General features: G+C 40.1%; 1 protein-coding gene across 1 annotated transcript in view; it reads right to left on the reverse strand.

Moving 5' to 3' along the window:
• Nucleotides 1-27,397, reverse strand: part of SLC41A2 (solute carrier family 41 member 2) — a 39,377-nt gene that overhangs the window by 6,637 nt on the left and 5,343 nt on the right. Inside the window, exons 2-10 of the mRNA XM_033162017.1 lie at nt 24,438-25,180; nt 22,327-22,434; nt 20,513-20,584; nt 17,751-17,895; nt 16,999-17,145; nt 11,592-11,739; nt 10,093-10,172; nt 4,522-4,653; nt 3,596-3,744 (exon numbers count right to left, since the gene is read on the reverse strand). Of these exons, the coding sequence (XP_033017908.1) occupies nt 3,596-3,744; nt 4,522-4,653; nt 10,093-10,172; nt 11,592-11,739; nt 16,999-17,145; nt 17,751-17,895; nt 20,513-20,584; nt 22,327-22,434; nt 24,438-24,995 (1,539 nt within the window). The 5' untranslated portion in view covers nt 24,996-25,180. The remainder of the gene's footprint in view (nt 1-3,595; nt 3,745-4,521; nt 4,654-10,092; nt 10,173-11,591; nt 11,740-16,998; nt 17,146-17,750; nt 17,896-20,512; nt 20,585-22,326; nt 22,435-24,437; nt 25,181-27,397) is intronic.

Raw genomic sequence — 27,397 nt, forward strand, 5'->3', positions numbered from 1 at the left:
GGGGGTACTCTGAGATCCAGTTTCACCATTTGGGGCTCAGGTGGTTTCAGTGGTTATGAAGCGCCTATTTCTAAGTTTAGGTTGGTTTTCCGGCAACAACCTTCCTAGTCAGACATAGCCTGGACCATGAGTGACCAAGTCCTGTGCAACCTGCATGGGCTGCTGATTCGCAAACAAATCTCATTCGAGGTATGGACTTTAACACACAAAACCCTAAGCCAGGGGTCAGCAAACTTTTTCAGCAGGGGGCTGGTCCACTGTCCCTCAGACCTTGTGGGGGGGGGGGGCAGACTATATTTTGAAAAGGAAAAAAAAAGAATGAATTCCTATGCCCCACAAATAACCCAGAGATGCATTTGCGATTGGGCCAGCCCCGGCACCCGGGCCTTAGTTTGCCTACCCATGTCCTAAGCTGATCAAGGCCCATCTTCTTGATGCAATGCCTCTCCCTCTATTTGCCAGATCGGCCTTCAATCTCTAGTGGAGGCTCATCTCATGGTCCCTTCAACAAACGTGGGTCAATTTGTGGCAAAGGGGGAACAGGGCCTTCTCTGTGGTTTCCCCACATTGTAGAACTTCCTACTACAACGATAGGGCTGTCCCCCTCACTAGATGACAGCCCAAAACACATCTGTTCATACAGGATTTAGGGGAGGACTATGAGTGGTGTGAATGTTTTTGACACTAAATTACTTTCACTGTTTTTTTTAATGATTGTAGTAATGCTTAAATTAAGCATTTAAGGATTTTATTATGTGTGCATCACCCTGGGATCCTATAGAATAGGGGTCAGCAACCTTTTTCAGCCCTGGGCCGGTCCACCGTCCCTCAGACCACGTGGTGGGCCGGACTATATTTGGGGGTGGGGGAACTGAACGAATTCCTATGCCCCACAAATAACCCAGAGATGCATTTTAAATAAAAGCACACATTCTACTCATGTAAAAACACGCTGATACCGGACCATCTGTGGGCCAGACTGAGAAGGCGATTGGGCCGCATCCGGCCCCTGGGCCTTAGGTTGCCTACCCCTGCTATAGAATGTGGGCTATTTTATAAAGGTAAACAAAGAAACAAATCATTGGCCTTAACTGAGCCCTAATAGCGAACAGTGGTCTGGAACCCTGAACAGGAGCACTTCTGTTAGACATTGTGGATATATGGAAACATTTGATTGCAGGTTCCATTTGTTCCCTTTAATAGTAATGTGGGCAGTCCTGTGCCAACCAGTAGGATAGCAAACTAGGGTCAAACACTGATCAAAACAGTATTTTGCTATATATAGAATAGAGTGGTAGGTTTGGCAGCTCTAAAATAGCTGCTGGGGGAAAGGACTTCTCTCAACAATTCTGCCCTCCAGTGTGATATCATAGGCCTTCAACTTGTTTACTATTTCAGAGTTACTTACAAAGACCAAAATGAGACAAGAGAAATTTATTGACTGCATTAATTCTACTGTTATTTTGTCACCGTGTCTGCTAGCTTAGGTCAATTCACTTGAAAACACTTTAAAAAAAAATGAACACATTTCAAGTCTAGAAAGTCACACATTTTCCTTAATGAAGCAATTTTAACCTAACACAAAGAACAGGTTCGGAATGCTGCCATAATCATTACAACAGAGGGAAAATGCAAATACAGAACTGCAGAGTTTTGCCCTAAAATCAATTGAATGAATAATGAATTAGACAGGACAAAGCAATGCTATATCAAATCAACTCACATTGGGGGAAGTTCATAACTGATTGTTGCTTTGGGGCATACATTTATTCTGCCTTTCTGGAAAAATTAATTTCAATTTCAAACACAGAATGGTTTCAGCTTACTTGCTAAAATGCAGGTGGTGTAAGATACAGATTGTGGCCTCAATATGAAGTTGAAAAAAACAAACAATAACGCTGTACTAATGGAGCTATGCTGGAAACCTTTATTGCTGAAGGTGTTGACATGCAACTCATTTGCTTGATAATTAAAATGAGAGTAATTTTGATAAGGTACTGAACAGGAGTGATTGGTGAGGAAGGGTATTGCCACATACCCGACCTCATAGCAGTAGCATCACTACTTGGCGAGAGGTGCAGGGGCAAGGAAGCAGAGAGTCAGCACTCTGCGAGAACCGGATTTGTTCTGTCCATGCACCTGCACAGCACTGACCTCCCTGCCACCTCTCCCATCCTGGGAAGGGGCAGTGACTCTGCTGCCGGAAGGCCAGGTGTGCCCACTGCCCCTCCTCACTGACCACTCCTGTTATTCACACGTCTTACAAAAGTCATAGCACCTTCAAAATTGCTAGTCCTAAAAGTGATTGCTTAGGAGATGGTAGCCCAATAATTCCCTGAGAACATACATGGATAAACCAAGTAATATCTGATGTTGAATTTCAAAATGATCCTCTCTGATTGGCCCTATAGGGGCTTAAGACAGGGAGGTGAGGTTTCTTCCCCAGAGGCCACAACTTTCAAAAGATATTTAAGCAACCAAATTGTTTGTGCAATGAATTCACTCTGGACTCTTGGACTATAACTGCTTGTGAGATTTCCCAGTCATGCTAGCTTAAAAAAGGGGGTGTATCAATGAGATTATATATGTGAGAAGAAGGTAGAAATTTTAAAAAAACCTAATAATGAGGATATTGTATTAGGTTTGTGTTTGTGTTTGTGTTCTAAGCTGCAAGGAAGAAGCTAACTGAACCAAACAGGACTTAGGTCTGAGTAAACATGCATGAGATTGCCCTGCCAGACCTTGGAGAAAATCTAATTCAGTTAAATGGAACTTACTTCTGAGTAGACATGCTTCTGATGACTGCAAGACTTGCAGCCTAGTATATAACCTCAGCATGTTTCAGCAGACATACCACTCGGTTGTGCAGGCAGTTATTTAGGTACACACACAAAATTAGGACTGGGGTGCAAATTAACCCTGAACTATACATATCATCTTAATAAATGAGTAATGTAAGAGTACTGAAATGCCAAGCTATCCTCATCATTGCTACTGAGGTCTGCTGGTATAAGGGAATGACACAGTTGCCGCAAAACAACATACATGAAAACTGAAAGATGGAGAGTTAAAAGAGCCATTGTGTGCACAGCTTACAGTTCTTCGGTGCCTGACTGGCAATGCAATGAGGTTTGCGAATGCTAGTACAGCTAATAAAACAATAATAACAGAGGTGTCATTTTAAAAGACAGAAGACTGCTCTGTTAATAACAGAAAAAAGAATGAAAAATAAAAAAGAACTTGATGGAATATTTTCATACAATATGATTCCTGCCATAATGCTACACAGATTCCTGATACAACCTAAGTAAGAAAGAATTGCAATTCAGGTGCTAAATAATTCTAACAAAAACATGTTTGTCTTGACCAAAAGATTCAAGTATCATAAAAAAAGCAAAAGGAAGTAAGGCAGTTGGAGGTGTGGGGAGAAAACAAAAACTCAAGAATCCTTCAAACTAGCAACTTATTACACCCAAGATGGATCAATCATGAAGAAAGATATTGGCTTGTTCTGTCTCAAATGTTTGAAAACAAACTTTAAATGTAACAGTCTTTGGACATTAATAATAATATTTTCAGATATTTTAATCCTTACCTGTAAAAGGGCTGTGAACAAGTATACTACTATGAAGATTGGAGTCAAGGATGTGTGACCACTCTTCATTAAATGAATAGTATATAAGAAAATTAAATGCCCAGGAATCACCAAAAGTAGAAGAACCTGTGCTGATTTATTATTTACTCCTGAAAATAAGAATAAATAATAACATGGTCAGCTTAGTGCTTTAAAAAAATCATGTTTTTGACAAGTACTGATATGCATACAAGATGTTAACCTTTCTTTGGTCGTAATAACATTAGGATTAGTTTTAACCAATCTGCTCCTATAAGTTCCAGAAAGCTATAAAAAATTAATAATAAATAAGCTTAGAAGTAAAATGTTAAAATTCTTACTCCTCTATAGTTACCTTCCTTCTAGCAAGCATCAGAATCTTACAATGCTTCTAAAAATACAAAGGATGGCATTCGACCAAGCTTTACTGAGAATAAACCTATTAAAATTAACTTGACCATGTTCATTAATTTCAATGGGTCTAAGGCTACAATCTTAACCCCATTTACCTGGGAATAAGCCCCAATAAATTCAACGGGCCTTTCTTCTGAGAAGACATGGTTAGGACCACACTTTTAAGTCTCCACGAGGTCAGAAAATTTCAGAGTTGGTGCTCAAACACCAAGAATGGCTAACTTTTCACAGTGATGGCATTATTAACCAGACCGGATTTGAAAAGGAGGAGGAAGAGGAAATTCTGACTTCCTTAGAAAAGTTGGGTCCACTGATGGCAAATAATTTCATCCCTATCAAATACTAAGGTCTGAAAAGGTTCCAGAAATTCCTAATAAAAGCTTTCTAAACAAACTTCTGAGACTAATTATCTCTTAAATCTCTAGCATTTCTTTATCTGGTAGCCATCTAATTATAGGATTATGTGTTAAAAAAGGAGGATGCACAACACATACCTGTACCACAATATGTCCGGCATGGATAATAGCAACCCTTGGCTTCTTCTGGTAATTCTCCAGGAACACTATGTAAATGTAAATACGTAGAAATTCTGCTTGCTTGAATTGCCACTAGATTACCACCAATACCTATATAATACAGAGGGGGGAATAAATTTAACTGTTTATTAATAATTAGGTAACAATGGAGCATAACAAATCTAGCATTAAATTTCCTCATATCTCTAACTGGCTGCTTTATGCCTGTCACACATACAAACAGCAGCCTCTCATTTCATGATGGTCAACTCAGTTGACGGCTTACTACTACTGCTAATGCATTTATGATAGGAGCTACATGGAAAAAAGAGGGATGCAATGCCAACTGAGGCAGTTTAAAATCTGATGAGACTTATAAAACAGGCCTTACACTAGTTACAGGTAGGTAGCCGTGTTGGTCTGCCATAGTCAAAACAAAATAAAATTAAAAAATTCCTTCCAGTAGCACCTTAGAGACCAACTAAGTTTGTTCGTGGTATGAGCTTTCGTGTGCATGCACACTTCTTCAGATACCTGAAGAAGTATTTGAAGAAGTGTGCATGCACATGAAAGCTCATACCAAGAACAAACTTAGCTGGTCTCTAAGGTGCTACTGGAAGGCCTTACACTAGTAAGTGTCAAAAGCCAGAGATCAAGAGCCCATGTAATGTGAACTTCAAATCATCTATGAAGCTTTCCAAGTAGTTTTAGGCATATTTCTCTCTTTCTCATCTAAGCACTTGGAAAAAGGACATCCTTACCAACCAGCTATACGTGCAATTAATGTCTGTGTTGGCACTTATTAACCACTTCCTCCCAATCAAGTTACAAGGAGGCAATCATTACCTTTGTTTTTACTTTTTGTTCAATGGCTCTCAAACCATTCAATCCAAAGGAGTACTGAGCTGTAAGCACTACCATTCCATAACACAAATGCAATCCATTTCAACATACCATGTGAAAGCGATTAAGGGAAGGCTTTGAAAAATGGCTCAAGACTCCTAAGTTCCATTTACGTAACACATTTTAAAATTGTGTTGTGCTTATAGGAGTGAGTACTCTGCAAAGGAGTGGCAGAACAAGTGGTGGTTCAGACCACTCAGTTACTCTGGGGAACAAAGCAATTTGCACTCCGGATTCTGTCAGTGAAAGCCTCGCGGATGGGATGGGGTGGCTGAGGGTTGAGGAGGAAGGGGAGCTGAGGAACAGAGAGCCCTGAGGCAAGGGGAGTGGAGAAAGTATGCAGAGCAGGCAATGCACTGAGATATGTACAAGGAGGAGGAGGAGAGGAAAATACTATTGGAGACACGGAACTGGAGTAGTAAAGGGCTACTCAGGGAGAAGGTGCTTAAGAGGAGGAACAGGAACAGCTGTATTCTATAAAGACCAGTCAATAGAGAAGATGGTTTTCAAAAAAGCAGCATAAAGCTGGTAGTAGGCTAGAAAGAAGGGCAGCAGACATAAAGAAAAGAGGACCCAAGGGGAAAATATAACTAAGACAACACATAAGCCTAGAGAGAGGATGGGCTGTGCTGTGTCACCTCAAGGTTTGGGAGGGTCCTTGTGCAAGACATCTCCATGGGCCCCTCTCCCTTAGGACTTATTCACTCTTCCCTTTTGCCCTGTTCCTTCCAGGCACAGGTACTCACTTAAAAGCTCTGTGTCCGAGTGTGGGGTTTGGTTGGTTGTCCCCCCCCCCCCAAAGCATACCCTGCAGAAACCTGTTCCTTAGCACTCAACCAGAGCAAACGCCAATTTGGGTTTTCCACGGACTGCTGTTTGCTCTGATTGAGCTTTAAAGAGCAGGTTTTCACAGGGAAAGCTCTGAAGCAAAAAAAAAAAAAAAGCAGGGGGGGCGCCTCAGGTGCAGAGCTTTGAAGTTTGGACCGTTCCTAGAAAGAGCATAGGAAAGGTAAGTGTGGATAGGCCCTTAGTGAATCTACCTCCTTGCAACAGCAGGCCCAGGATCTGGAGTATGGACCCTCGGCAAATACCCGACCAAGGTGTCCCTTGACCCTGGGCTTATGCACAGTTAGCATGAAGGGAGTGGACAGGCCAAAGAGCCTGTGAGAGCCCTGTCCAGCTCTCAACAGTGGAATTCTGCCCTTTGTGTCACTCCAGCCTTGCGATTTGGCTATGATCAAGGAGCCGTGAGAATCAGTTTATACAGGAGCTGAATTTCACTTTTTCTCTTGCTGCAGGCTTACAGAAAAACCTTAAAGCCCTTAAAACCAGTCATAGGGATTTCTTACAAGTTCTTGAATGGTGTGCAGCTCACTGTGATGTTAGAGACATGCTGTGTGCCTCCTATTTTCTTTAGTGCAACCATCAGGGGCTCTGGAGTTGATTGGAATGCTGAGGCAGGAGGACCAGGGGCTTAACTCTTTTCTCTCAGGCCATTTCCCCCAACAAAATTGCCTCAGCCAACTGCTCTTCTTCCTGTGAGGAAAAAGAAAAAGATACATGGATCTGGTGCCCCCTTTCCCCATACTACCAAGGGAGAAAAAGCAGTAAAAAAAAAAAGAGAGAGGCAATTTTGATCACAGAAGTAGCCTGAGAGGAAAGATTTAAGTCCCCGCAAACTACTGTTCTGATTAAATTTGAAGCCCCCATGCAGCTAGAGTAAAGTTTAAAATATAAACAAAAACTGTGAGGATGCACATTTAAAAAAAAATATTTAAACTGTTCTTTGCCCAACAGATTCCTTGGTAGCATACCAGTTCTTAAAAACAAAAACAAAATATCCTTAATACAACACAAGCACAAGGCAATGAACTACAAAACTATTAAGCGAAATGGGGTCATGTCTCGTCTGTCCCTTATTAGTAAGTCAAAAAATAGAAACCAGGCTTTTGCCATTGGTGTACAGCATGCTGACTCTTTATTTGTTAATTGATTCTCTCAAATCTTGTTATTAGTTCTTAAAGGACTTGTGTGTTAAACTATTCTCTATTATTTTGAACTTATAATTTGATCTTGTTGCCTTCAAGAAGTAGGGGTTTCTTGGGGTTTTTTGTTTTTACATAATGGACAATTTGTTTTAGCTTCTAATAGCTTCTCTGCTAACATGCCTGTTGAATTACCTGACTTGTTCAACAGACTAATTACCTCAAGAAGAGTAGGAGAAAGCTATTAAATAGGTACATGTGGTAGAGATTAGCTTGTGAACACAACAGCTTGTCCATATACCAAATTATTAGCACAAATCTTTCGCAACTGAATGACCTCTTTTAAACAGGTTTGGCTATAGAAGCTCAAAAACTGACCATATGAAGGGGGAAAGGGTTTCTGAATACAGGCATAAAGACTTCCCACCAGGGTGGAGAACCTGTGTCCCTCGAGTCCAGCAGCATTCAGAGGGCAGTTAGTTTCCTAGCCTTGGTTTGCACAGCCCTCAGTGCTCAAAGCACACTTTATTCCTATTGAGGAATACCCCGATATTATAAGGAATGATTTTGCAAGTCCATGGGGCTGCGTTGACCTGTATACCATTGCACTGCTGGTTTCTTGACTTTCCCATGTAAAAAAACCATGCATTGCAATTCCAGTTAATGCTCATCACAGCTGTGCCTGCAATGCGTAACAAGGTCAGCTTAAGGATGGTTGGTAAAAACAAGTGAAGGTGCCTAATGCTCAAAATCTCAAGTAGTTCCTCTTTGCCAAAGATGTTCATAAAAAACCAGTAGCCTAAAGTCTGTCAAAAGTCCCCGCCTAAGGTATTATTTCTTTAAAGATACACTTATTTATTCCTTTAATTGTTATTTCGATTTCTCACCCACCCTTCAACAATTCATGGTCCCAGGGCATTCTTATTATTGCTATTACAAGACAGGAAAATGTAGACATTAAAACACCAGATAGGAATCACAGATTGCTGCACAAAAGCACAGCACAACAATTCTGTACACAGCAACTGGTAGCAAATAGTACATAATAGAACAGTTTAAGTATTCTGGGAAGCCAGAGGGTACCAGCCCTTTGACATCTCAAAGGCAAAAATAATTTGTTATGATACTTTTCTGCTTGAAACATGGCGTTCCTCTGCAAGCACACAGAACCACTTTCAACTTAAGGTCTGGGTTCAACCTGGCTAACATTTCAGGAGCCACATTCTGATGGAAAGCAGGGCAAAAGGAAGATGGAGGCAGAGGTAACAGCGGGCAAGGACAAAACAACTGTGCACATTAAAACACATTTTTATACGCATAAATGTTACATACATTTTGCACATTGTACATTCTATTCCTTCTTAATCTTAGTGAGACTTGTATGAAATATATATGTTAAAATTTTAATTCTAACCCTAGAAAGTCACAGAAGGTAGAAGGGCACACTGAAATTATTGAATGGCTGTGTTAAATGATGTCACATGATTGGCATTTTGAGGGGCCTGGCAGGCCGAATTGGGGCCATGGGCTGAAGGTTCCCCATTGAGTCCATGTTATATAATGACTTGATATCACTGTGCTAAGTGTTTCCTTGCTCTCATAGGCCAGTTCTGCACAGTGGAGTGGGAAAATATGCAGACTAAGGATATCAGGGCACTAAGGTACTTTGTGCTACACATTAGAGAGTGGGGTGGAGGAGGACTCGACACGGAGCGGCCCCGATAATCTAGAAGGAAGTTGAAATCTAGTTGGGAAATGATGTGCTCTGTCACGCTAATATATTGCACAGGCTAATCCTGTGGGAAGAGGTCAGTGCAAACACACAGCCTTCAGTCTGAGGAAGTGGGCTTCCAGTAAGAGGCATGGCTAGTCTAATATATATTTTATTGATGGCCAATTCCCTTTCAAGTTGGAAGCCAAGAATGAACAAATGTCAGTTGGACAAAACGTTCTTTCGAACATTTTTACCTTCTGAAACATTGACGCAATCCTGCTTGGAGGCCTGTGGAATTCATTAACTGACAAGATTCCGAAGAAGATCTACATTTAAATAACTGGAAGGCTTCCAATATACTTTTCCATATGCTTTTAAAATGTATGAGCACACACACACACAAATACAATCAATACTATTTCATTCACTCAACACCACCACTTTGCAAAGTATTCTAATACCCTGCTGTGCTCTTTATTATCTAATAAACTGTACTTGAAAGGTGTGTGGTATATAATCTCATCTGTATGAATGATTCAGAATAATGGAATGTAATTGCTTAGGTGTATTGATGGGGCACATTGGACTGTAGCAATGTTACAATATTATGAAGATACTAAAGGCACTTTCTACCCACACAAATGTTTACATGGATACAAGTGTACATTTCTAGGATAATATTTTAAAATCTGTTTTGGGGGTTCTAAATGTATAAACCATGACAGCTTTTTTTAAAAAAACCATTCTCGCTCATAGTCTGAATGTATATTTATCTTTTCCTGTGTTGCAACACAAAACCAGGAACTGTTTTTACTCTTAAAATTATAGTGTGACCGTACAGTAGTAGATACCCACCCACTTATGTCTCAATTTAGTCTAGAATATTCTTTTATCTCACCAGCATGCATTGAGCCACAGCAATTTTAAGAAATCCTGTGTCTGCCTTACCATTGATTACTGGAGTATAAACAACAATCCCAACCAAATTAGGATCAGATACAGTTGTGTCCAGAATAAGGCCACCAATACTGAAAAAGAAAGTTCAAGGTTTGAAACACAGTCAGACAGAACACTAAAAATAATTCCAATTCTGGGAACAATGTTATTAAAAAAAACTATTCTGGAAACTCTACATGACTCTACTTTCTGAATGAGGTTTATTATATTTTTGCTCTATGAAATTATAGAAATAGATCTACCAAAAATATTACGGGTTCTTAGCATTCCTGGAAGAGAAACGATTCATTGATTTGTGGGAGAGCTGAATAAAGGATCACTTAAAACATTAACATAATGATAATTTATTGTAAATTCTTCCCCCCAGACCTGAAAATACAACGAAGTTGGGCCGACAAACCAGTTCCAGCATGCAAGTCAGCAGTTATAGACTTTTTGGTATGAAAAACACAAATAATCCATTTAAGTTCCACGGATTTAAAATGGACAAGATGAAATGCCTTCCCTTATGAGTTGTGCCTGTCTCCACCATTATTAACTCTCAGGAATTTGAACACATTTTTGTTTACCTAGGTGTTTGGTCTCTGAAGAAAATTGAGCCTAGCAACCACAAAATCATCGGATGCAAGAATGTTTTAAATTGTAACTACTGTATTTTTTCCTGTGTATAAGATTATGCTTTTAGCTTAAAAAAAAATTAGGCAAAAATTGGGTGTCGTCTTATACACAGATAGTGAATGCAGAGGGGGGGGCGTGCGATTAATGGCAGCAGCAAGCAGGAGATTGGCAGCGGCGATTGGACGGGTGATTGGTGGCTGTGGCAAGGCCTGCTGGCAATTGGCTGTGGCTGCGGCAATTGGGCAGGTGATAGGCGGCTGTGGCGAGGCGGGTAGGCGATTGATGGCTGTGGCAAGTGAGTGGGTGGGCTGTTGGTGGCAGCGAGGGGGCAGACAATTGGCAGCTGTGGCGGGGTGTGCGATCAGCAGTGGCTGTGGCAAGCGATCGGCAGTGGCGGGCAGGCAGGTAAGCAATTGGCGGAAGTGACCTCCCCGACCCCCCCAAAAGCTAAACAACTTAATTTCTTAATTTTGGGTTTAAAAAAATAGGGGTCGTCTTATACATGGGGGTGTCTTATACACGGAAAAATATGGCACTTTTAAATGTTTTTCATTGCAATTGTTTTTAGAATGCTTTAGCTGTTTCAGTTGTTTGCTTTGTTTTTGCTTTGAAATTGTGTATTTGTTTGGTGCCCTGGGCTCCTTGAGGAGGAAGGGCAGAATATAAATTCAATGAATGAAATAAATAATAATAATAATAATAATAATAATAATAATAATAATAATAATAATACAATAAAGTGCAGCTTAATTTTCCCAATGAAGTCAGTGGGACATAAATGTACAGTACTTAACTTCAGTTAAGCTCTGCAGATTGTTGGGTCCCATAAAAAAATAATAATCCTGTACTTAGCTGTAAAGCAATTTACTTACCTGCTTATGACCATAGCAGTTATAACAGGCTCCCACCCTGAATAGAGGACAGTTCTTGTAGCTGGGTGTTTAGCAGCAATTACAATCCACATAGGAGTCAGAGCCAAGAAAAAGGCACCAGCTAAAGGAGATATATAATAATATTTCTCTGCAATAAATTTAAAAAAAAAACCAGCATGTTTATTGGTATTTTTATTGCAGTTTTCTACAATATTTTTATACCATATTAGAGAAAATAATACATTACCATACCTGTCGATTGCAAACCTTTGTTTTACTCCTCACACCTAAACAAATTTATTGGGAACAATTCCCATTGTTAGGGCCTCAACTCCAAGAAAGAAAGCTTAGGGTGTCAGTCTCAGGAATCTTATTTTTTGTTTGAATAATTACAATTTGTGCCACAAACGATTTGTTTTACAAATAGGCATTCTAGTCCCTTGTTGAGTCCTAAAGATGGCACTAGTTTGGGTTCGTCCTTGATACATGCACCAGTGGCAAACCTAAAGCATTAGTAAGTACTGCTTTTATTATAGAATGGTTAACTTTCAAAACCAATCGTATTTTAAATACAGGGTTTTTTTTTGGTAAAATTAATTTAGAATTAAAAACGCAAGTGAATATGAAATATTCTGGGCACAATTGTTCATGCAGTTGTAATTTAGCTCTAGCAAAGCTAGAACGCAATTAGCTCTAGTAATAACAAGGATAAGTCTCAAAGCATTTCAGTATTAAAGAAGGCCAAGAGAATATCTGGTGTTGAGGACTGCCTGTTTACTTTGCACAAATCCATTCTCATCCATTCATTGTGGCAACTAAATTAATTGTTTCAGTAAGAGGTACTACAGAATTATTTTGGTATTTTTAGAAGTCTTAAAAGTGGTATGTGCTTGGTTCTTTATTTAATCTTCCAACCTTCCATCTGCGCCTCTTCTTTCTAACTGTGCAAGAAGATGAGCTCACACATCACGATTGCCCAGTTTATTCCAATCCAACACCATATGGCCTCTGAACCACAATCAAGCCCGTTTGCATAACTGTACATTTATACTATAACAACAGTGCTGTCCTAGTGAATTATTTTACTCAGCCGGGTCTGTTCGCAATTTAGCAAGAATAAAATAACAGCAATGAGATACAACACAGGAAAAAAATGACAGGGACTTGAATGAATGTTTTGACAGCAGAACCCGCAGTGATGCCCATGGCAATGTTCCTCTCCTTCCAGGCAACACAAGGCAGAGGCTGGGCACTGGAGCAAAGCAGTCCAGCAAGCTTAAAATCATTGTGGGAAGAAAAGAAGGTGCAATTGCCTCAAAAAGGTTCTTGAGCTGGGGAAGCAAGTGAATCCTATTGTCACGTTCCAGAGAACTAGGAAAGACCCCAGAGAGGTAAATCTTTTTGGAGTTCCAGAATGCCACAACTTCCCCCTCTCCTTATCGCCATGGACCACCATTTCTGCAGTGTGCCATGGAAATATGAACAAATACACGTCCTGTCCATCTTACGGAGCTAAGAAAGCCCAAAATACTGCAGCAGTGGACTCAAGGAGTGTGCACACTTATATACTGAAATAGCAAAGTATGTTAAGTATACGCTATGCCTAAGCATATGAGAGAGAAGTGAAGAACTGAGTGACCGCTCTATAATGTTGGATTTCAACCACCACAGTAGTTTGAAGTTACACAAACCTACTTTATCACAGGTTAAGAAGCCTGAATGAGATGTATTAGAATATACAGAAGGGAAAAGAACAGAGATAGCAAAAGCCAAGTAACGTTGGGGGAGATATTGCAAATATTCCTTGTTCATGAATAAATGATCTAGAAGTATGAAGCAATATCAGCAACAACATGTGTAAGCAATCTTATTAGTAGCTACAACAACCCAAGGACTAAGATACATCAAACGGCCATATTTGTGATTTAATTCCCTTCAATGAATACAATTACCTATCATAATGTAAAGGTAGAAATGTTACTTTGCATTCATGGAAGACTGTTGTTTTTCTCCCAAATAGGTTCTGCACAAGAATCTCTGCTTCTACAAAAATCAATGACAAAGTGAAAAATATGTGCCACAGATAAGCACTTTTCAAGGTTTCCTGTTTTGCTCTCATAGAATCACTCTTTCAGCAGTGGTGGCTGATGGTCCCTGGACCTGGTGAGGCAGCTTGTGGCCAAGCAGGTATTGTAGGCAGGAAGAGAGAGGTCAAGGATTATAGTAAGCAAAGACAAAGATACACACTCTTCTCCTCTCCTGCTGGAAATGGGTGAGATCTGATGGGGGTGATTATTTGCAAGACTAAGCAGAGGAGATGGGCAGAAGCATGTAGGAAACTTCTTACGTCAGGGCAAAATGTATTAATAATGACTGTGAATTATGGGGGAAAGACGGCAGGACTCATAATCTTGGAAGGTCTACATCCCACTGCGCCCAGCAAAGGAACCTCAAGTGGACTTTAATCAAAGACACATTTAACTTGGTAGTTAATTCATTGATTCTCAAACTAAAACTTCTGCAGCCATCGCTTCAAAAAGATGTCCAAATTATAGCCCAACAGAGCCCTCTAGTGTTCCAAGGGGATAAATCACGCAGATTTATACTTTATTACAAAAAAGAAAAGAAAAAAAAGGATTCTAACATTAGCCCAGAATGGAATCAAACTAGTTATACAGAACAGAACGTTTCCAGAAAATTATCTTATCATCTTCAGAGCAGCAAGCCCAACGAAACATGCACTTGCTTTCCAAATGCCAGCCGTGATAGATGGATGGAAAATATTTGTTGGTTCAAGGCACCGGGACTCAAAACAGAAGACCTCAGCTCCAGGACCAAGGCACTTTACGAAGCACTGTGGCATTTTGACAGAGGAATGAACTGCTAGCCTGCGGGCTTCAGTACTGCTACTGCAATGACAAGAAAACGGCTGTATAGCTAGTAGGTCAGTGGAGGCTAGGAAAGGCAAGTCTCAAACGCATGTGGCTAACCTGTGTCTCTGGACTATAACTTCCATCATCCCTGACCACAGGCCATTCTGGCTAGGGCTGTTGGGAATGGAGTCGAGCAACATTTGGAGGGCTTTGGTGAGTCACTCCTGGTCTAAAGGGTTCCGTCTGTCCCAGGAATAGGCTTCCACCATAAACCTACCAAACCTTGACACCTTTGGAGGCTCATCTCTGAATTCCTCCTGTCAGTTGAGGTCTGGGGCATGGAAGGTGTTTTCAGCAGTGGTGGTCCACCAGTGACTCACCTGGCGCAATTGAAATGGTGTCATTCCCATTCCAGTGTCAAACAAAATCCACACACACACACAGCCTTTTAGATCTGGTTCCTTTTTTGCTCTCTGTGGCTTGTCTGTATGCTACATTTTATGCTATTGTTATCACACTTTCAGTTGTTTTATTTCTTGTTGTGAATTGCCCAGGGACCGCTGTTATAGAGTAGCCTGTAAATATGGTAAACAAAGCTTCTGACTGTACAGTGGTACCTCCGGTTACAAGGTTAATTTGTTCCGGAGGTCCGTTCTTAAGCCAAAACTGTTCTTACCATGAGGCGTGGTTTCGCTAAAGGGGCCTCCTGCTGCTGCTGTGCCACTGGCGCGCGACTTCTGTTCGCATCCTGGGGCAAAGTTTGCAACTAGGGGCATCTACTTCTGGGTTAGCAGAGCTCGTTACCCGGCACGTAACCCGAGGTTCCACTGTAGCCTAGTTCCTCAGTTTGAGCAACTCATACTTGGGCACAGACTGTACACCTCTTGTACTCTCTTGCTTACCTGCTTTGATGCTCTGCCTGCTTCCCCACTGAACTATTTGCCTGTGTGGTACCTCCTTGTCTCCAAACTGCTAACCCTGACAATTGCAAAGAATATTTATTTTTCCAGTTTAGACAAACTCTTAATTGGCATAATAAAGCAAGTGGAGCATTATGGGGAGGTACAAATTAGGATCCAACAAAAAAAATAATGTAGCGCTCTAAATATATTTTGCTGCAGTGCTTACGCTGCCTGCATTTTGGTTTGTATTGCTTACAATCAATTTGCTTTGCTATGCAGCCACTCTTCCTAATCTACCATAGCTAATGTGCATTTTCTTTTCTCCCATATCTGCATGCATTAGGCCACGCTTGGGTAATCGGGATTACCCAATGCTATATACTTTCCCTCTGCATCTTCCAATCAACATTGCAATATCTGACTCCAAAGAGTTTAGAGAGCTCCCAGTTTAAAAGGGTCTGGGCTAAAAGGGAGGGAGAACTGGTGGGATGGCAAGGGGAGCAAAGGGGAGACAAGGGGGCGGGAAGAGGCCTTTCATCTAGTTACAAAGAATGGCCAAGTTCCTTCATGTGATTATCTTCATACACATACTCTGCATGTGGGATGCTGCACAAATATCAATTATGGTAATAAAAACTGCATGTAAAGACTGTCTCACAGTTGTTGTTGTTTTTCTCCAGATAGTTGTGTGCCCTGTACAATACTATGGATCAAATAATAACCCTTTCTGTTCCCTTAGTAAGATGTAGCATTGTGTGATAAGGATTAAGCGTAAACTGCAATCTTTAAACTTTAGAACAAAAGCTCTGAGGCCCGATGACAAATCATCAAGCCAAAGTAACAGGTGAGTTAAGCAGCTGAGTTCAGCAGTACAGCGAAGAGGCCAAGGCAGACTACTCTGCCCACCTCCTTTGTGACCTAACAAATTGCAAGCTCCCAACTAAACTAACTCAATGTTGTTGTTGTTGTTGTTCAGTCATTCAGTTGTGTCCGACTCTTCGTGACCCCATGAACCAGAGCATGCCAGGCACACCTATCTTTCACTGCCTCCCACAGTTTGGTCAGACTCATGTTAGTAGCTTCGAGAACACTGTCCAACCATCTCATCCTCTGTCGTCCCCTTCTCCTTGTGCCCTCCATCTTTCCCAACATCAGGGTCTTTTCCAGGGAGTCTTCTCTTCTCATGAGGTGGCCAAAGTACTGGAGCCTCAGCTTCAGGATCTGTCCTTCCAGTGAGCACTCAGGGCTGATTTCTTTAAGAATGGATAGGTTTGATCTTCTTACAGTCCATGGGACTCTCAAGAGTCTCCTCCAGCACCATAATTCAAAAGCATCAATTTTTTGGCGATGAGCCTTCTTTATGGTCCAGCTCTCACTTCCATACATCACTACTGGGAAAACCATAGAGTTTTGACTAAACGTGATCCACCTGGAGAAGGAACTGGCAAGCCACTCCAGTACCCCTGCCAAGAAAACTCCATGGACAAAGACAACTAACTCAATAAACAACAACAAATGTGCATGTAGAAAGCCAGCGGGGGTGTGGGGGATGGATATTCAGCATATTGTTCACATGTGCAGATATCTGCCTGTTGGGAGATATCTGCTTTTCAAAAGCACCACAATACTCACCAAGGCAATCATATAGACCCTGACTTATCCAAGCAAGTATGGCAAGAGTGATAAGGTCTCCAAAGCTCGCTGCAATGGGTGTTGCAACATTGTCAGGATTTATGCCAGTCTTCTTTGACCCAACGATAACTCCAACCATTATTATTCCTAGAGCCAATAGAAGTAGAAAGTTTATCAGTCTCATGCTGCAGTTGTAAGAATGGAAAACTTTAAGAAGTGATCAAATTTAAAAAAAAAAACTCAGTTCCCAGTTTAGTGCAGTGCTCCTATTTAATTTACATCCTTCTCACCTTCATGTTAAAAGCAGCTCTATTTATTAGAGCATGAATACTTGCTTCTTTTTTTTACAAGCATTAAAAATCAAAAGGTGTAAATTCCAGAATGCATGTTTGCACAACTTGAGCTGAACTTGTAGTTATTATTACCTCATATGCTATGCATTCAAATGTTTCCATCAACAATCCACAACTTAACAAAGACATGAGATAATTTTGTAAAGACCAGACAAAGAACATTACTTGACTAATACTCAATAGATTTTTTTTATTTTTTTAAAAATCACTTATTAAATGCAAGTTAAGCAGTCTCTGGAAAATACCTTAATTTCTATTCTATTTCTGGCTGGCTAGAACACAGGTGGAACGGAACTGACTGTTCGTCTAAACAATATGCCTTGTTTACGCTGCAAAACTGTTGTTTATTAGAATTGTTTTTTGTATTAAATACTTTTTATAACATAATGTTTCTTTTACCCTGTAAAAGCGATGCTATGAAGGCTGTTGCTACACTGCTAGAACACAAGAGGACTGAGTGATCAAGGCGGTATTTGCCTTCAGGAATCCAGCCCAATATAACGGCTGCCACGGCTGCCAAGAAGCCAACTACAGTTGCTTGCACCTAAAGAAGTGAAGACAAAAATGAAAACTGAATTTGCATCACAAGAATCGCCTTTGTGTAAACATTCTGCTGTACAAAACCTTTACAAATGATCAGGAAATCCAAGCAACTGCCAAGATCATGGTAGAACACCCGTGAGAGATGGGCTCTTTGTTCTAAAACCAATCTCCTCAGCATCAGCTTCCAAAATGGGCAAGGGCAGAGCTGCCGTGTGTACAGCCAACTGCTTCATTATAGCATTTATTGTTTTCTTTTTTTTTGCCGAGTTATATAGACAAGAATAATGTTATACAAATAAGTATATCAAGTTTTCCCATGTCATTTGTGTATCACAAAAATAGCATACTAAATGTGGAGTGGTATCTACAACATATGGTTCATTATTAGTGGTCAATGTATAAGTTATTGGTTCATGAATTGGTTTAAACAATTAGGAAGGGAAGAGGGGGGAATGATATGTGGGGTGGGATCGGGGGTTATGCTTCTATTCTTCTACTTAGTGTATGTGTGGGGTTTTGTGTCAGCATTACTTGTATGGGTTCTCTTACTACCGGTATTTGCTTGTTGTATTTCCTAGGTGGTGAGAGAGGTTGGGGGTGGCTTAGGGTGTGGTTGGTTGTCTTTTGGTTGTCTTTGGTGAGAATTGTTTTTGTGTGTGAGCGGGGTGCGTGTGTTTATTGATTTCCATAGCACACTGAAAACTGGAAGAATACTACAATGCTTCTACATTTCACTTAGCTATTTACTTGTTTATTTATAGCCTGCCTTATTTCCACCACTGAAACTAAGGCTTCAACATGTCCCAGTTGAAGAAGGCTTGAGTTAATTACAGCTTTCTCTTTAGCACACCCAAAGCTTAAATGAACTGTTCTATTACTGTTGCTTTTTTAAAATAAAATAAAATAAAAATCCATGCTTTGGATTCAAGAAGCCTGAAGAACTTCATCATGCGACTGAGTTGCTGAATGTAGGTTATGAAAGGGGAATGGGAGTAGTTGCAAAGGTAAGTGAGATCACAGGGCTAAATTGAAAATAACTGGGGTGCACAGGCATGGAGAAATCTAGGTTGGCATCCATCTGTCTCAAGAGAAAATGGAGTGCACCTCTGGGGCTGAAGTCAAGCCACAAGAGAATCATGACGCCTGCTGTAGCTACAGAGACCTGTAACTCACAACTGCTGCCTCCCATGTTGCTTTTGCAAACCTGGGCAGTGTATATGGAGGTCCTGGGCTGCCCAGACAACAAGACCTCCCTCTCGGCCTTGCTGATGTGCGCCAAAGGAAAGCAGAGCAATAAGTTTGGCACCAGCTTGGCTGCAGGAGTTGCGGGAAGGAGGCATACAAGACACCACCCACCCATCTTAGGGACTCCACTCTGGATTTTTCTTCCCCTTGTTTTATAGAGGGATCTGATTTTGATTTGAGTTATTATTGCTTTTCTCTTCATAGACACACAAATCAGCTTTAAAATTAAAAATGTGTGCAATCCAATCCTAAGCATATTCCCTCAGAAGTAAAGCTCACTGAGTTCGATCGGGCCTACTTCCTAACAAGTGTGGTTACATTGCAGTCTAAACCGTTAAAATACATGTAACAAATAATTATCACAGAAAGGCCAACATTTTAAGACCACAGCAAATAAACATATTTTGGACTAGAGCCAGAGAATTCATTTTTGAACGGCCTAAGATTATATTTTGAGAACAAGTAGGTACTAAAAAAAAACTCCCTTAAAGATAAATCATCAATCTCAATGTACTGAGACTGCACTGCAGCCAGTCCAAGGCACTGCAGGAGACTTCGAACTGAGGTGAGACTTGCTGGGGATGCCTGTAACGATGCTCCACAGCTCTGAGAATAATTACTCAAATCGGATCACAAGTGCTATTTGAATAGTATGCAAACTCTCAAAATCCTATGAACATTAATCTCATTGGAAACAATGCCCGAGTCATCTGACTGCAACAGCTTTTTATGTGTCAGCAAGTTGGAGTTAACACTTTATTAGCAAGAACACCATGTGCACGGACCTGGCAGAGTGTCAGGCCTAATGAGCACAACAGCTCATACCCAATAGGTCTTGCCCCATGGATCAGTTGCTGAAAGTCCCTGCCTCCCCACAGCCGTCTAAGCACCCTCCTCTCCAGGTTTTTTTCCCAAGGAATCTGAGACTGTGCTGGCATGAAGCTAACCTCTCCTCTGCCTTTTTCATGCCTCATCTGGTTCTGGGAGACTGGGGGGGGGATTGTCGCAGCAGAACCAGGAGACACTTGTGACCCCTCACCTGCTGGTGGACTCATCTATGCCTCTTGGTCTCCTCCCCTCCCCCCCGCTTCAGTTTCTGCCTCTGATTCTAGATTCCTCTCTGTCACAGACTCCCCCAGCTCACTAAGCCCTGTTACTTCTTCAGCTCCCGACAGCTCCTCCTCCCAGTCTTCTCCCTTTGACCACTCATTGTCATCCCACCACCAATCCCTGGGCTCTGTGCCTTCTTCCCTTGGGGTTGCCCTAGCTGGATCCTCCAACCATTTCTCTGCATCCAACCAGTCCCTGACATCTTGTATGTATGACAATATGTTAATCTGCAATGACTTTTTAATGCTTTTATGAATCCTTACCTGTTTTAAGGCCAAATTACCAATTATTAAATTCCACTTCTCGATGGGTGAATCCATTTTTCCAACATTTACCTGTAAAAAGCACAAAATGTGTTTTTAACAAGTGAAAAATATTGCCTTGGTAGTAATTTGAAGAGTTCAACTATCACTTTCTACCACAAACATTTTGTGTGCTATAACATCATTTAATCTCAAGAAGTATATGAGTCGTGTACATGTTTCTTTAAGATGGAAGCATTGATCAGAATTTGACTGTCAATCCAAAACTGCTAGAGGAGTGAAGAGCTACATACTGTCTGCGTACCATATCTTGTCAAAAACAGCTTTGTATTTAAAGTAGCATTATTAGCATGGCCATTTATGAAACAGCTATAAAAACTGGAATCTTTTCTGAAGTTTAAAAATATTTATTTAAAATTGTAGGTTATAAAATGTTAATAATAACTGTAACAATACTTTCACTTATCAAGACTCTTCAAGCAAGAATTGGCAGGTTAAAAAAAACCAACCGAAATGAAAAATAGAAAACTTCAGAATGAGAATACTCTGTAGGATAACATGACAATAGTATACAGGCCTATTCAAAAGTAAGTCCCATTGAGTTCAATGGGGCTTACTCTCAGGTGAGTGAGTGTAGAATTGCAGTTACAGGTAGGTAGCCGTGTTGGTCTGCCATAGTCAAAACAAAATAAAGTAAAAAATTCCTTCCAGTAGCACCTTCAGAAGTGTGCATGCACACAAAAGCTCATACGAAGAACAAACATGGTTGGTCTCTAAGGTGCTACTGGAAGGAATTTTTTATTTTGTTTTGTTTTGTAGAATTGCAGTTTTTTTATTTGTTTGGCAGCAGCTGGTTCATAGGAATTATATGAAAATTATACTAATTTTAAGATTGATGACAAAAGACATAAAGCATGGTTATTCTCCCCCTCGTGACACTGTTCTGACTGTTGTTTGACTGTTCAGAACCTTCCCTTTAAGTCTCTCTATATATTCTTATTGTCTGAAATGTTTAAAGGCAGACTTATGCTTAAATGATGCAAGAGTACTTATTTTGCACAATTTTAAAATCATTAAATTCTTGCATAGAAGTAAGCAGACGACCCCAAAAATATTTTAATACCTTCCAAGCTAAAGAACTGCAGAGTATTTTATTAATTAAATGCACATCAGTGCACATTTTTAATAACTATGCACATAGAGATATGTGAGGATAAGAAAAAGATTGACGCCACCTGACTTCCTCCAACCAACCTGACAAAAGACTGGGTGCAATGCGCTATGAAGGGAACAGGACACAAGGAGTGGTTTGGGGAAATAGGGTCAGCACACCAGTCATAGAATCATAGAGTTGGAAGAGACCACAAGGGCCATCCAGTCCAACCCCCTGCCAAGCAGGAAACACCATCAAAGCATTCCTGACAGATGGCTGTCAAGCCTCTGCTTAAAGACCTCCAAAGAAGGAGACTCCACCATACTCCTTGGTAGCAAATTCCACTGCCGAACAGCTCTCACTGTCAGGAAGTTCTTCCTAATGTTTAGGTGGAATCTTCTTTCTTGTAGTTTGAATCCATTGCCCCATGTCCGCTTCTCTGGAGCAGCAGAAAACAACCTTTCACCCTCCTCTATATGACATCCTTTTATATATTTGAACATGGCTATCATATCACCCCTTAACCTATTCACATTTCAACTGTCACTTGCCTATGATAATTGATGGTGGATGCTGATCTCAACAAATGTTGCAGATGTCCCTGTGTAACAAGAAACCGCTAATATCAGTACCCCAGCCTTATAATGCTTCATATACTTACAGCTGTTGACAGTCGGGATGCCAAAGTCATTTCCAAATTCCCTTTCAAACCAAGTAGTGCAGGAACCAAAATGAAAACTTCAGTAATGTTTTTGAACACTTCCCAATGCTATTTGACAAATGGAAAACATAAAATAGATATATTTTTAAAAAACAAACAAACAATAAAATAAATGTTTTAAAAATAGTGACACAAAATTACATTTCTGGGAAAGGGTTTTCTATCTAGATATTACCAAGGGCAGAATATACTTTATATTCATGAATCTCAGTAACTAATAAAGCCAAAATCAGTTCAGTATCTAATATATTTTCCCCAGGATCAGTACCATCAACAGTACAGAAACATTCCAACAATGAGTCATGACATATCATAGCTGAATACACAGAGCTGTTGTTTCCCTTGCCAGTATTATATAACTACCATATCAAAAGCCCAAACACTGTAACTGAGTAGCTAATCTGCTTTGATATCTCATTGGGACTTGCAAGAAAAAGGGGTATCATGGCCTTTTTCACTGCCATTGGTTTAGCGGCTCGCACTGATAGAGAACAGCTCATTCTAGCAGTAACATTGTCTAGCACGCATTTTACAGGCATCAAAAAGAATATAATGGAGGGCGTTGTGGAAGCCTTGCTGAAATCAATATATACTACATCCATATAACCTTTTTTCCTACCAAGCTAGTAGCTACATGGCTTGTTATTGAGGAAATCATGCTAGTTCTTTGTAATGACCGTGTTTAATGACCGTGTTCTTTTCCAAATGCTTCCAAACTAACTGCTTAATTATCTGTCCTCAAAGCTTTCTAGTTATGAACACCAGCTGACCAACAATCTGTAATCTGGATCTTCTCCCCACACCCCTTTTAAAGATAGATACAATGTATATGTGTCTCCAATGTCCTGACACATCAAGTCCCCTGGCACATCTCAAAAAATATAGCCAAAGACTCAGATTGCATCTTCAAGTTCCTTAGGTGTAATTCATCTTGCCCTAAAGATTAATTCAATAGGATCAGAGTACTGTAGTTTAAATAACATACCTTAATTCGATTTCCAACCAGCAAACTGAGGAATTTGAAATATAAATGTGAATATTCTGTAAGATAGCGTTACGAGCTTGTGGGTGCCAGACTCCCTCTAATTAATCTCTGGATTCAGCAAGTGCTCAAATCTGGTCAAGCCAAGCTAGCTTCCTGTGTGGTGTTAGCCTGGGTGATGAGCCTTTAAAGGGGATGGGGGACAGGGTCCTCAACAGATAAAAGCCAGAGTTTAGAGTAGAGAGTTTGGTGTGTGGATGTGAGAGAGATGTAAACTAGAAGTAAAGTGGCAAGCTGGAGAGAAAGAACATGATGTGTGATTTCTGTTTGAATCTAAGGCCGTGTCCATGGGAGGAAGAAGACCCTTTTGGGGTGTTCATGCTGTCAGCCCCTCCATCGCAGGCTCAGGTTGTATATATGTGCAAGTAAACCATATATCCTAAAGACACCACAGTCTCTGTTGCGTCTTGTTCCCAAAAGGAAACACAAGCCCTTGGAATCTTGCACTGCATGGAGACTGGAGTGGCGTCCAGTTGATATTAAAGATCCTGCAAATCTCATGGCGCTTGTGGTGTCCCTTTATTGTTGAAAGCAGTACAAATTTGCCTGGCTTTGAAAATTCTTTGTGCCAAATGACCTCATTTCCTCCCTACAAATTCTAAAGCAGCGAAAATGGATTTTAGAGGCCGGGGGAATAAAGCCAATTACTCAGTGAAGTGGATAGACTAAGAAAATGAAACTAGAAAAATGGCATGACTAATATCTTGTTCAACATGTGCTGAAAATAAGTTTATTACAAGCACAATTAACCTCCTAAAACTCATATGAACTGAAGTAACATTTGAGAACTCAAATCACAAACAAAATCCTCAGCTCCCTCTTGGCTACAGAAGAATCCACTCAGAAGTTGTGTGTGTGTGTGTAAGTAGCTTTACATAACGAACAAACAACATTGCAATAAAACACATACTTCAGCCTTAATATAGAGGACCATACTAAATGTCATGATTGAGTGCATCAGAAAGAATCATAATGTGTACACTTAAAGCCATACTTAGCAAATACCAACCTGAACAATATCCAGAACCATCCCAGCAGATACTGTTCCAAAACCTGCTAGCAAAAATGGTACAAGTATCTGTAATGCCATAATGCTACTAGATTCTTTTGGCTGTTTTTTGCAGCCTTCCACAATGGTATCTTCTTCACCATCACTAGATACGTTGTTGTCCTGCAGCATAATATCTGTTTCTGACATGTCCATTCTGTCTGAATAATTATATCCTGCGAAGTTATCATACTTTGGGCTACAGCTCGATGAATTATGTCCATTGCTACCATTATGAAAAGTTGATTCTGAGAAATGATGATAATCCATGTGCTGGTCAGTCCTAACACTGAAACCATGCCCTGATGGCTGTAATCCATCTTGCCAGAGACCATTCACTTTCTTATGTCTTTCTTCCTGGTTTTTGTGATAAACAATTGGAACCATACTTAACAGCAGGTTCAAGAACTTGTCAGACTGAACTGTATTTAGATTTATAGTCCAATTTACAAAACTTTCTCCATGATAGGCTTTATCATTTGTTTTCTTGCTGACAGATCTTCCTTTACAGTTAGTCATGCTGTTTCAAAAATATTGTTCTAATGATTGCTTCAAATCCCAGAGAAGTTTAAATGATGCATCAAATGGTTATATAGAGATCTTTGATTTGATACAGCCGATCACGTTGTGAAGTTGTCTGTTATGTAGAAAGATTTCTTTTCACTAACTTTTGGTCTTGAGCAATTCCGCAACAAAGCTGGGATCTAAAAAGAACACAGTAAACATGTTAACATGTCTGCCTTTTTTGGATTCTAAAACTTGATAGCATTTTTGTTCCATTTAAATTTTGTTTACCGGTATTTTATTTTTTTAATTTCACTTTAATACATCACAAAAAAGAGAAATACAAAAATAAACAAACATTCATCACCTCTTGATTTATTTCTGGTGATGTTGTTGCCGATTTTTTTCTGTTTGGCATTATGGTTTTCTGTGCTGCTGGCTTTTGCCGTAATAAAACTGACTGACTTCACCTCCTGACAACTAAAACAACAACAACAACAACACATTGAATAGTGTCCCTGCACAGGCATCTACTCCAAGGAAGTTCTTACAGTATAGCAATGCTATTATACCGTTTATTTTTTAATGTATTTTTATTAAAGATTTTCTGTTGAAATCTTAAATCATTCTCAGTGATATGGTGGCACAACCCCAGCAGCAAAAAGGGAAGGAAATGGATGGATTCAGGGGATGGAATGGGGGAAAACCAAGCTTGGTTCATATCTTTTCCTTCTGCAAGACAAAATCCTGATTGTCCTGCAGTCATTCTTCTCCCCTTCCCTGAAGCACAACATCAATTATTTGTCTCTGACAAAGGGGTTGTCCACAAATGCTTGAGTTTGACCGAGCATAGGCAAACTCGGCCCTCCATATGTTTTCGGAGTACAACTCCCATCATCTCTAGCTAACAGGACCAGTGGTCAGGGATGATGGGAGTTGTAGTCCCAAAACATCTGGAGAGCCGAGTTTGCCTATGCCTGAGTTTGACTTTGAATCTCTGGCTGTAGAAGTCCTTATGTCCCTCACTCTAAGCATCTGCTTCCTCCCTAACCTGGTGAGACACTTTAAACGCTTTCTGGTAGTTATGCTTGTACCTTCTGTGTGGAAGAAATTATGGAATTGTTGAAATGGCTTTATCATAGTGCTCCTGCTACCACTGCTTGCTTTCTGAGGCCTTCTAAGCATTAGTAAACACGGGGGCATCGTTAGAAGTGATGTGGTGATAGTTATATGGCGATGATGTTGCCAGATACTCTGTGGAAGTGAACATTGTCACTGCTTTGATAGAGATTTATTTTCTATTTCTAATTATTGTGCTTTTGATGTTCTGTTGAGAAGCACGGGGTCCCAATTAGCTATGCCAGTATAAGCTCTGGTTAAACTGGAGCATAAGATCATGTTAAACTGGAGCATAAGATCATCCTGCCTAAAACACAACAGCAAGAAAATGATCAAGATATAACATAATTTGGGCGAGAGCCACAGCATTAATGCTAAGATACAGGAGTCGTTCAAATCTTCCAACATGCCAGCTGACACCACAATTGCATATTATTGTCTGAGTCTTTGAAATTATTCATCATTCTGAAATTTAGTCAGTTTCCGGGAGTAACTGTTTCTATTTTTCGTAAGTATTATTTTGTTGTAATGTGTATTTTTTTTTTAAATAAGTTGAAATAATATCCTCAATTACTACTCCATAAATGTTAGAAGTAAAGTACTCTCCTCAACATCTACTTAGTTCTCCTTTTGTTTTGTTTTTAAAAGTATTTTCGGCTAATAACAGAAGTGATGGAAACTTGCAAAACCACTTTACAAACCTGTTTGTTGGAATGTTCTGCAAATGCAACAATCTACAGTATCTTGCCTCTTTAAAACCTCCAACCTAGTAAATAAACACAGTACATGGACCTGCAGTTAAAAGATATTTTAAACAGAAATCTTCAATTTTTGCAGTTGGAGTAAGCAATACCAAAGAAATGTGACAATGGAGTCTGACGGCATTATAAAACTGCTCCATGCTAAAAAAAAAAAAAAAAATTAAAATTAAATGCACATAGCGTAGTTCAAATGATTTCACACCTACCATGTCTCTTGGCTTATACAGTATATAACTGTTGGGTCTTGTTAAGTCTTTACTCTTCCTAACTGCCTAACTGGATTATCAATAATCACATTGTCTTCATTAAATATTACTCATAGCTTAGGACGCTTAAAGTATTTTGCTTACTCAGAACCTAACAGGCTGCTTTCATACTTGCTAGATCAGCAAATAATGTAGGCACTTAGGATGATGAGGCATAATGGTGTCTGCGTTGATAGTGTTATGAAGGGCATAATGTTTAAGAATGGTAGATATGTCTACAATGCAGATCTTGTTTCACTTTGCAGCAATGCAGCAAATCTTGTTTCACTTT

This window comes from Lacerta agilis, chromosome 10 (assembly GCF_009819535.1).
Source record: "Lacerta agilis isolate rLacAgi1 chromosome 10, rLacAgi1.pri, whole genome shotgun sequence".
NCBI classification, from domain to species: domain Eukaryota; kingdom Metazoa; phylum Chordata; class Lepidosauria; order Squamata; family Lacertidae; genus Lacerta; species Lacerta agilis.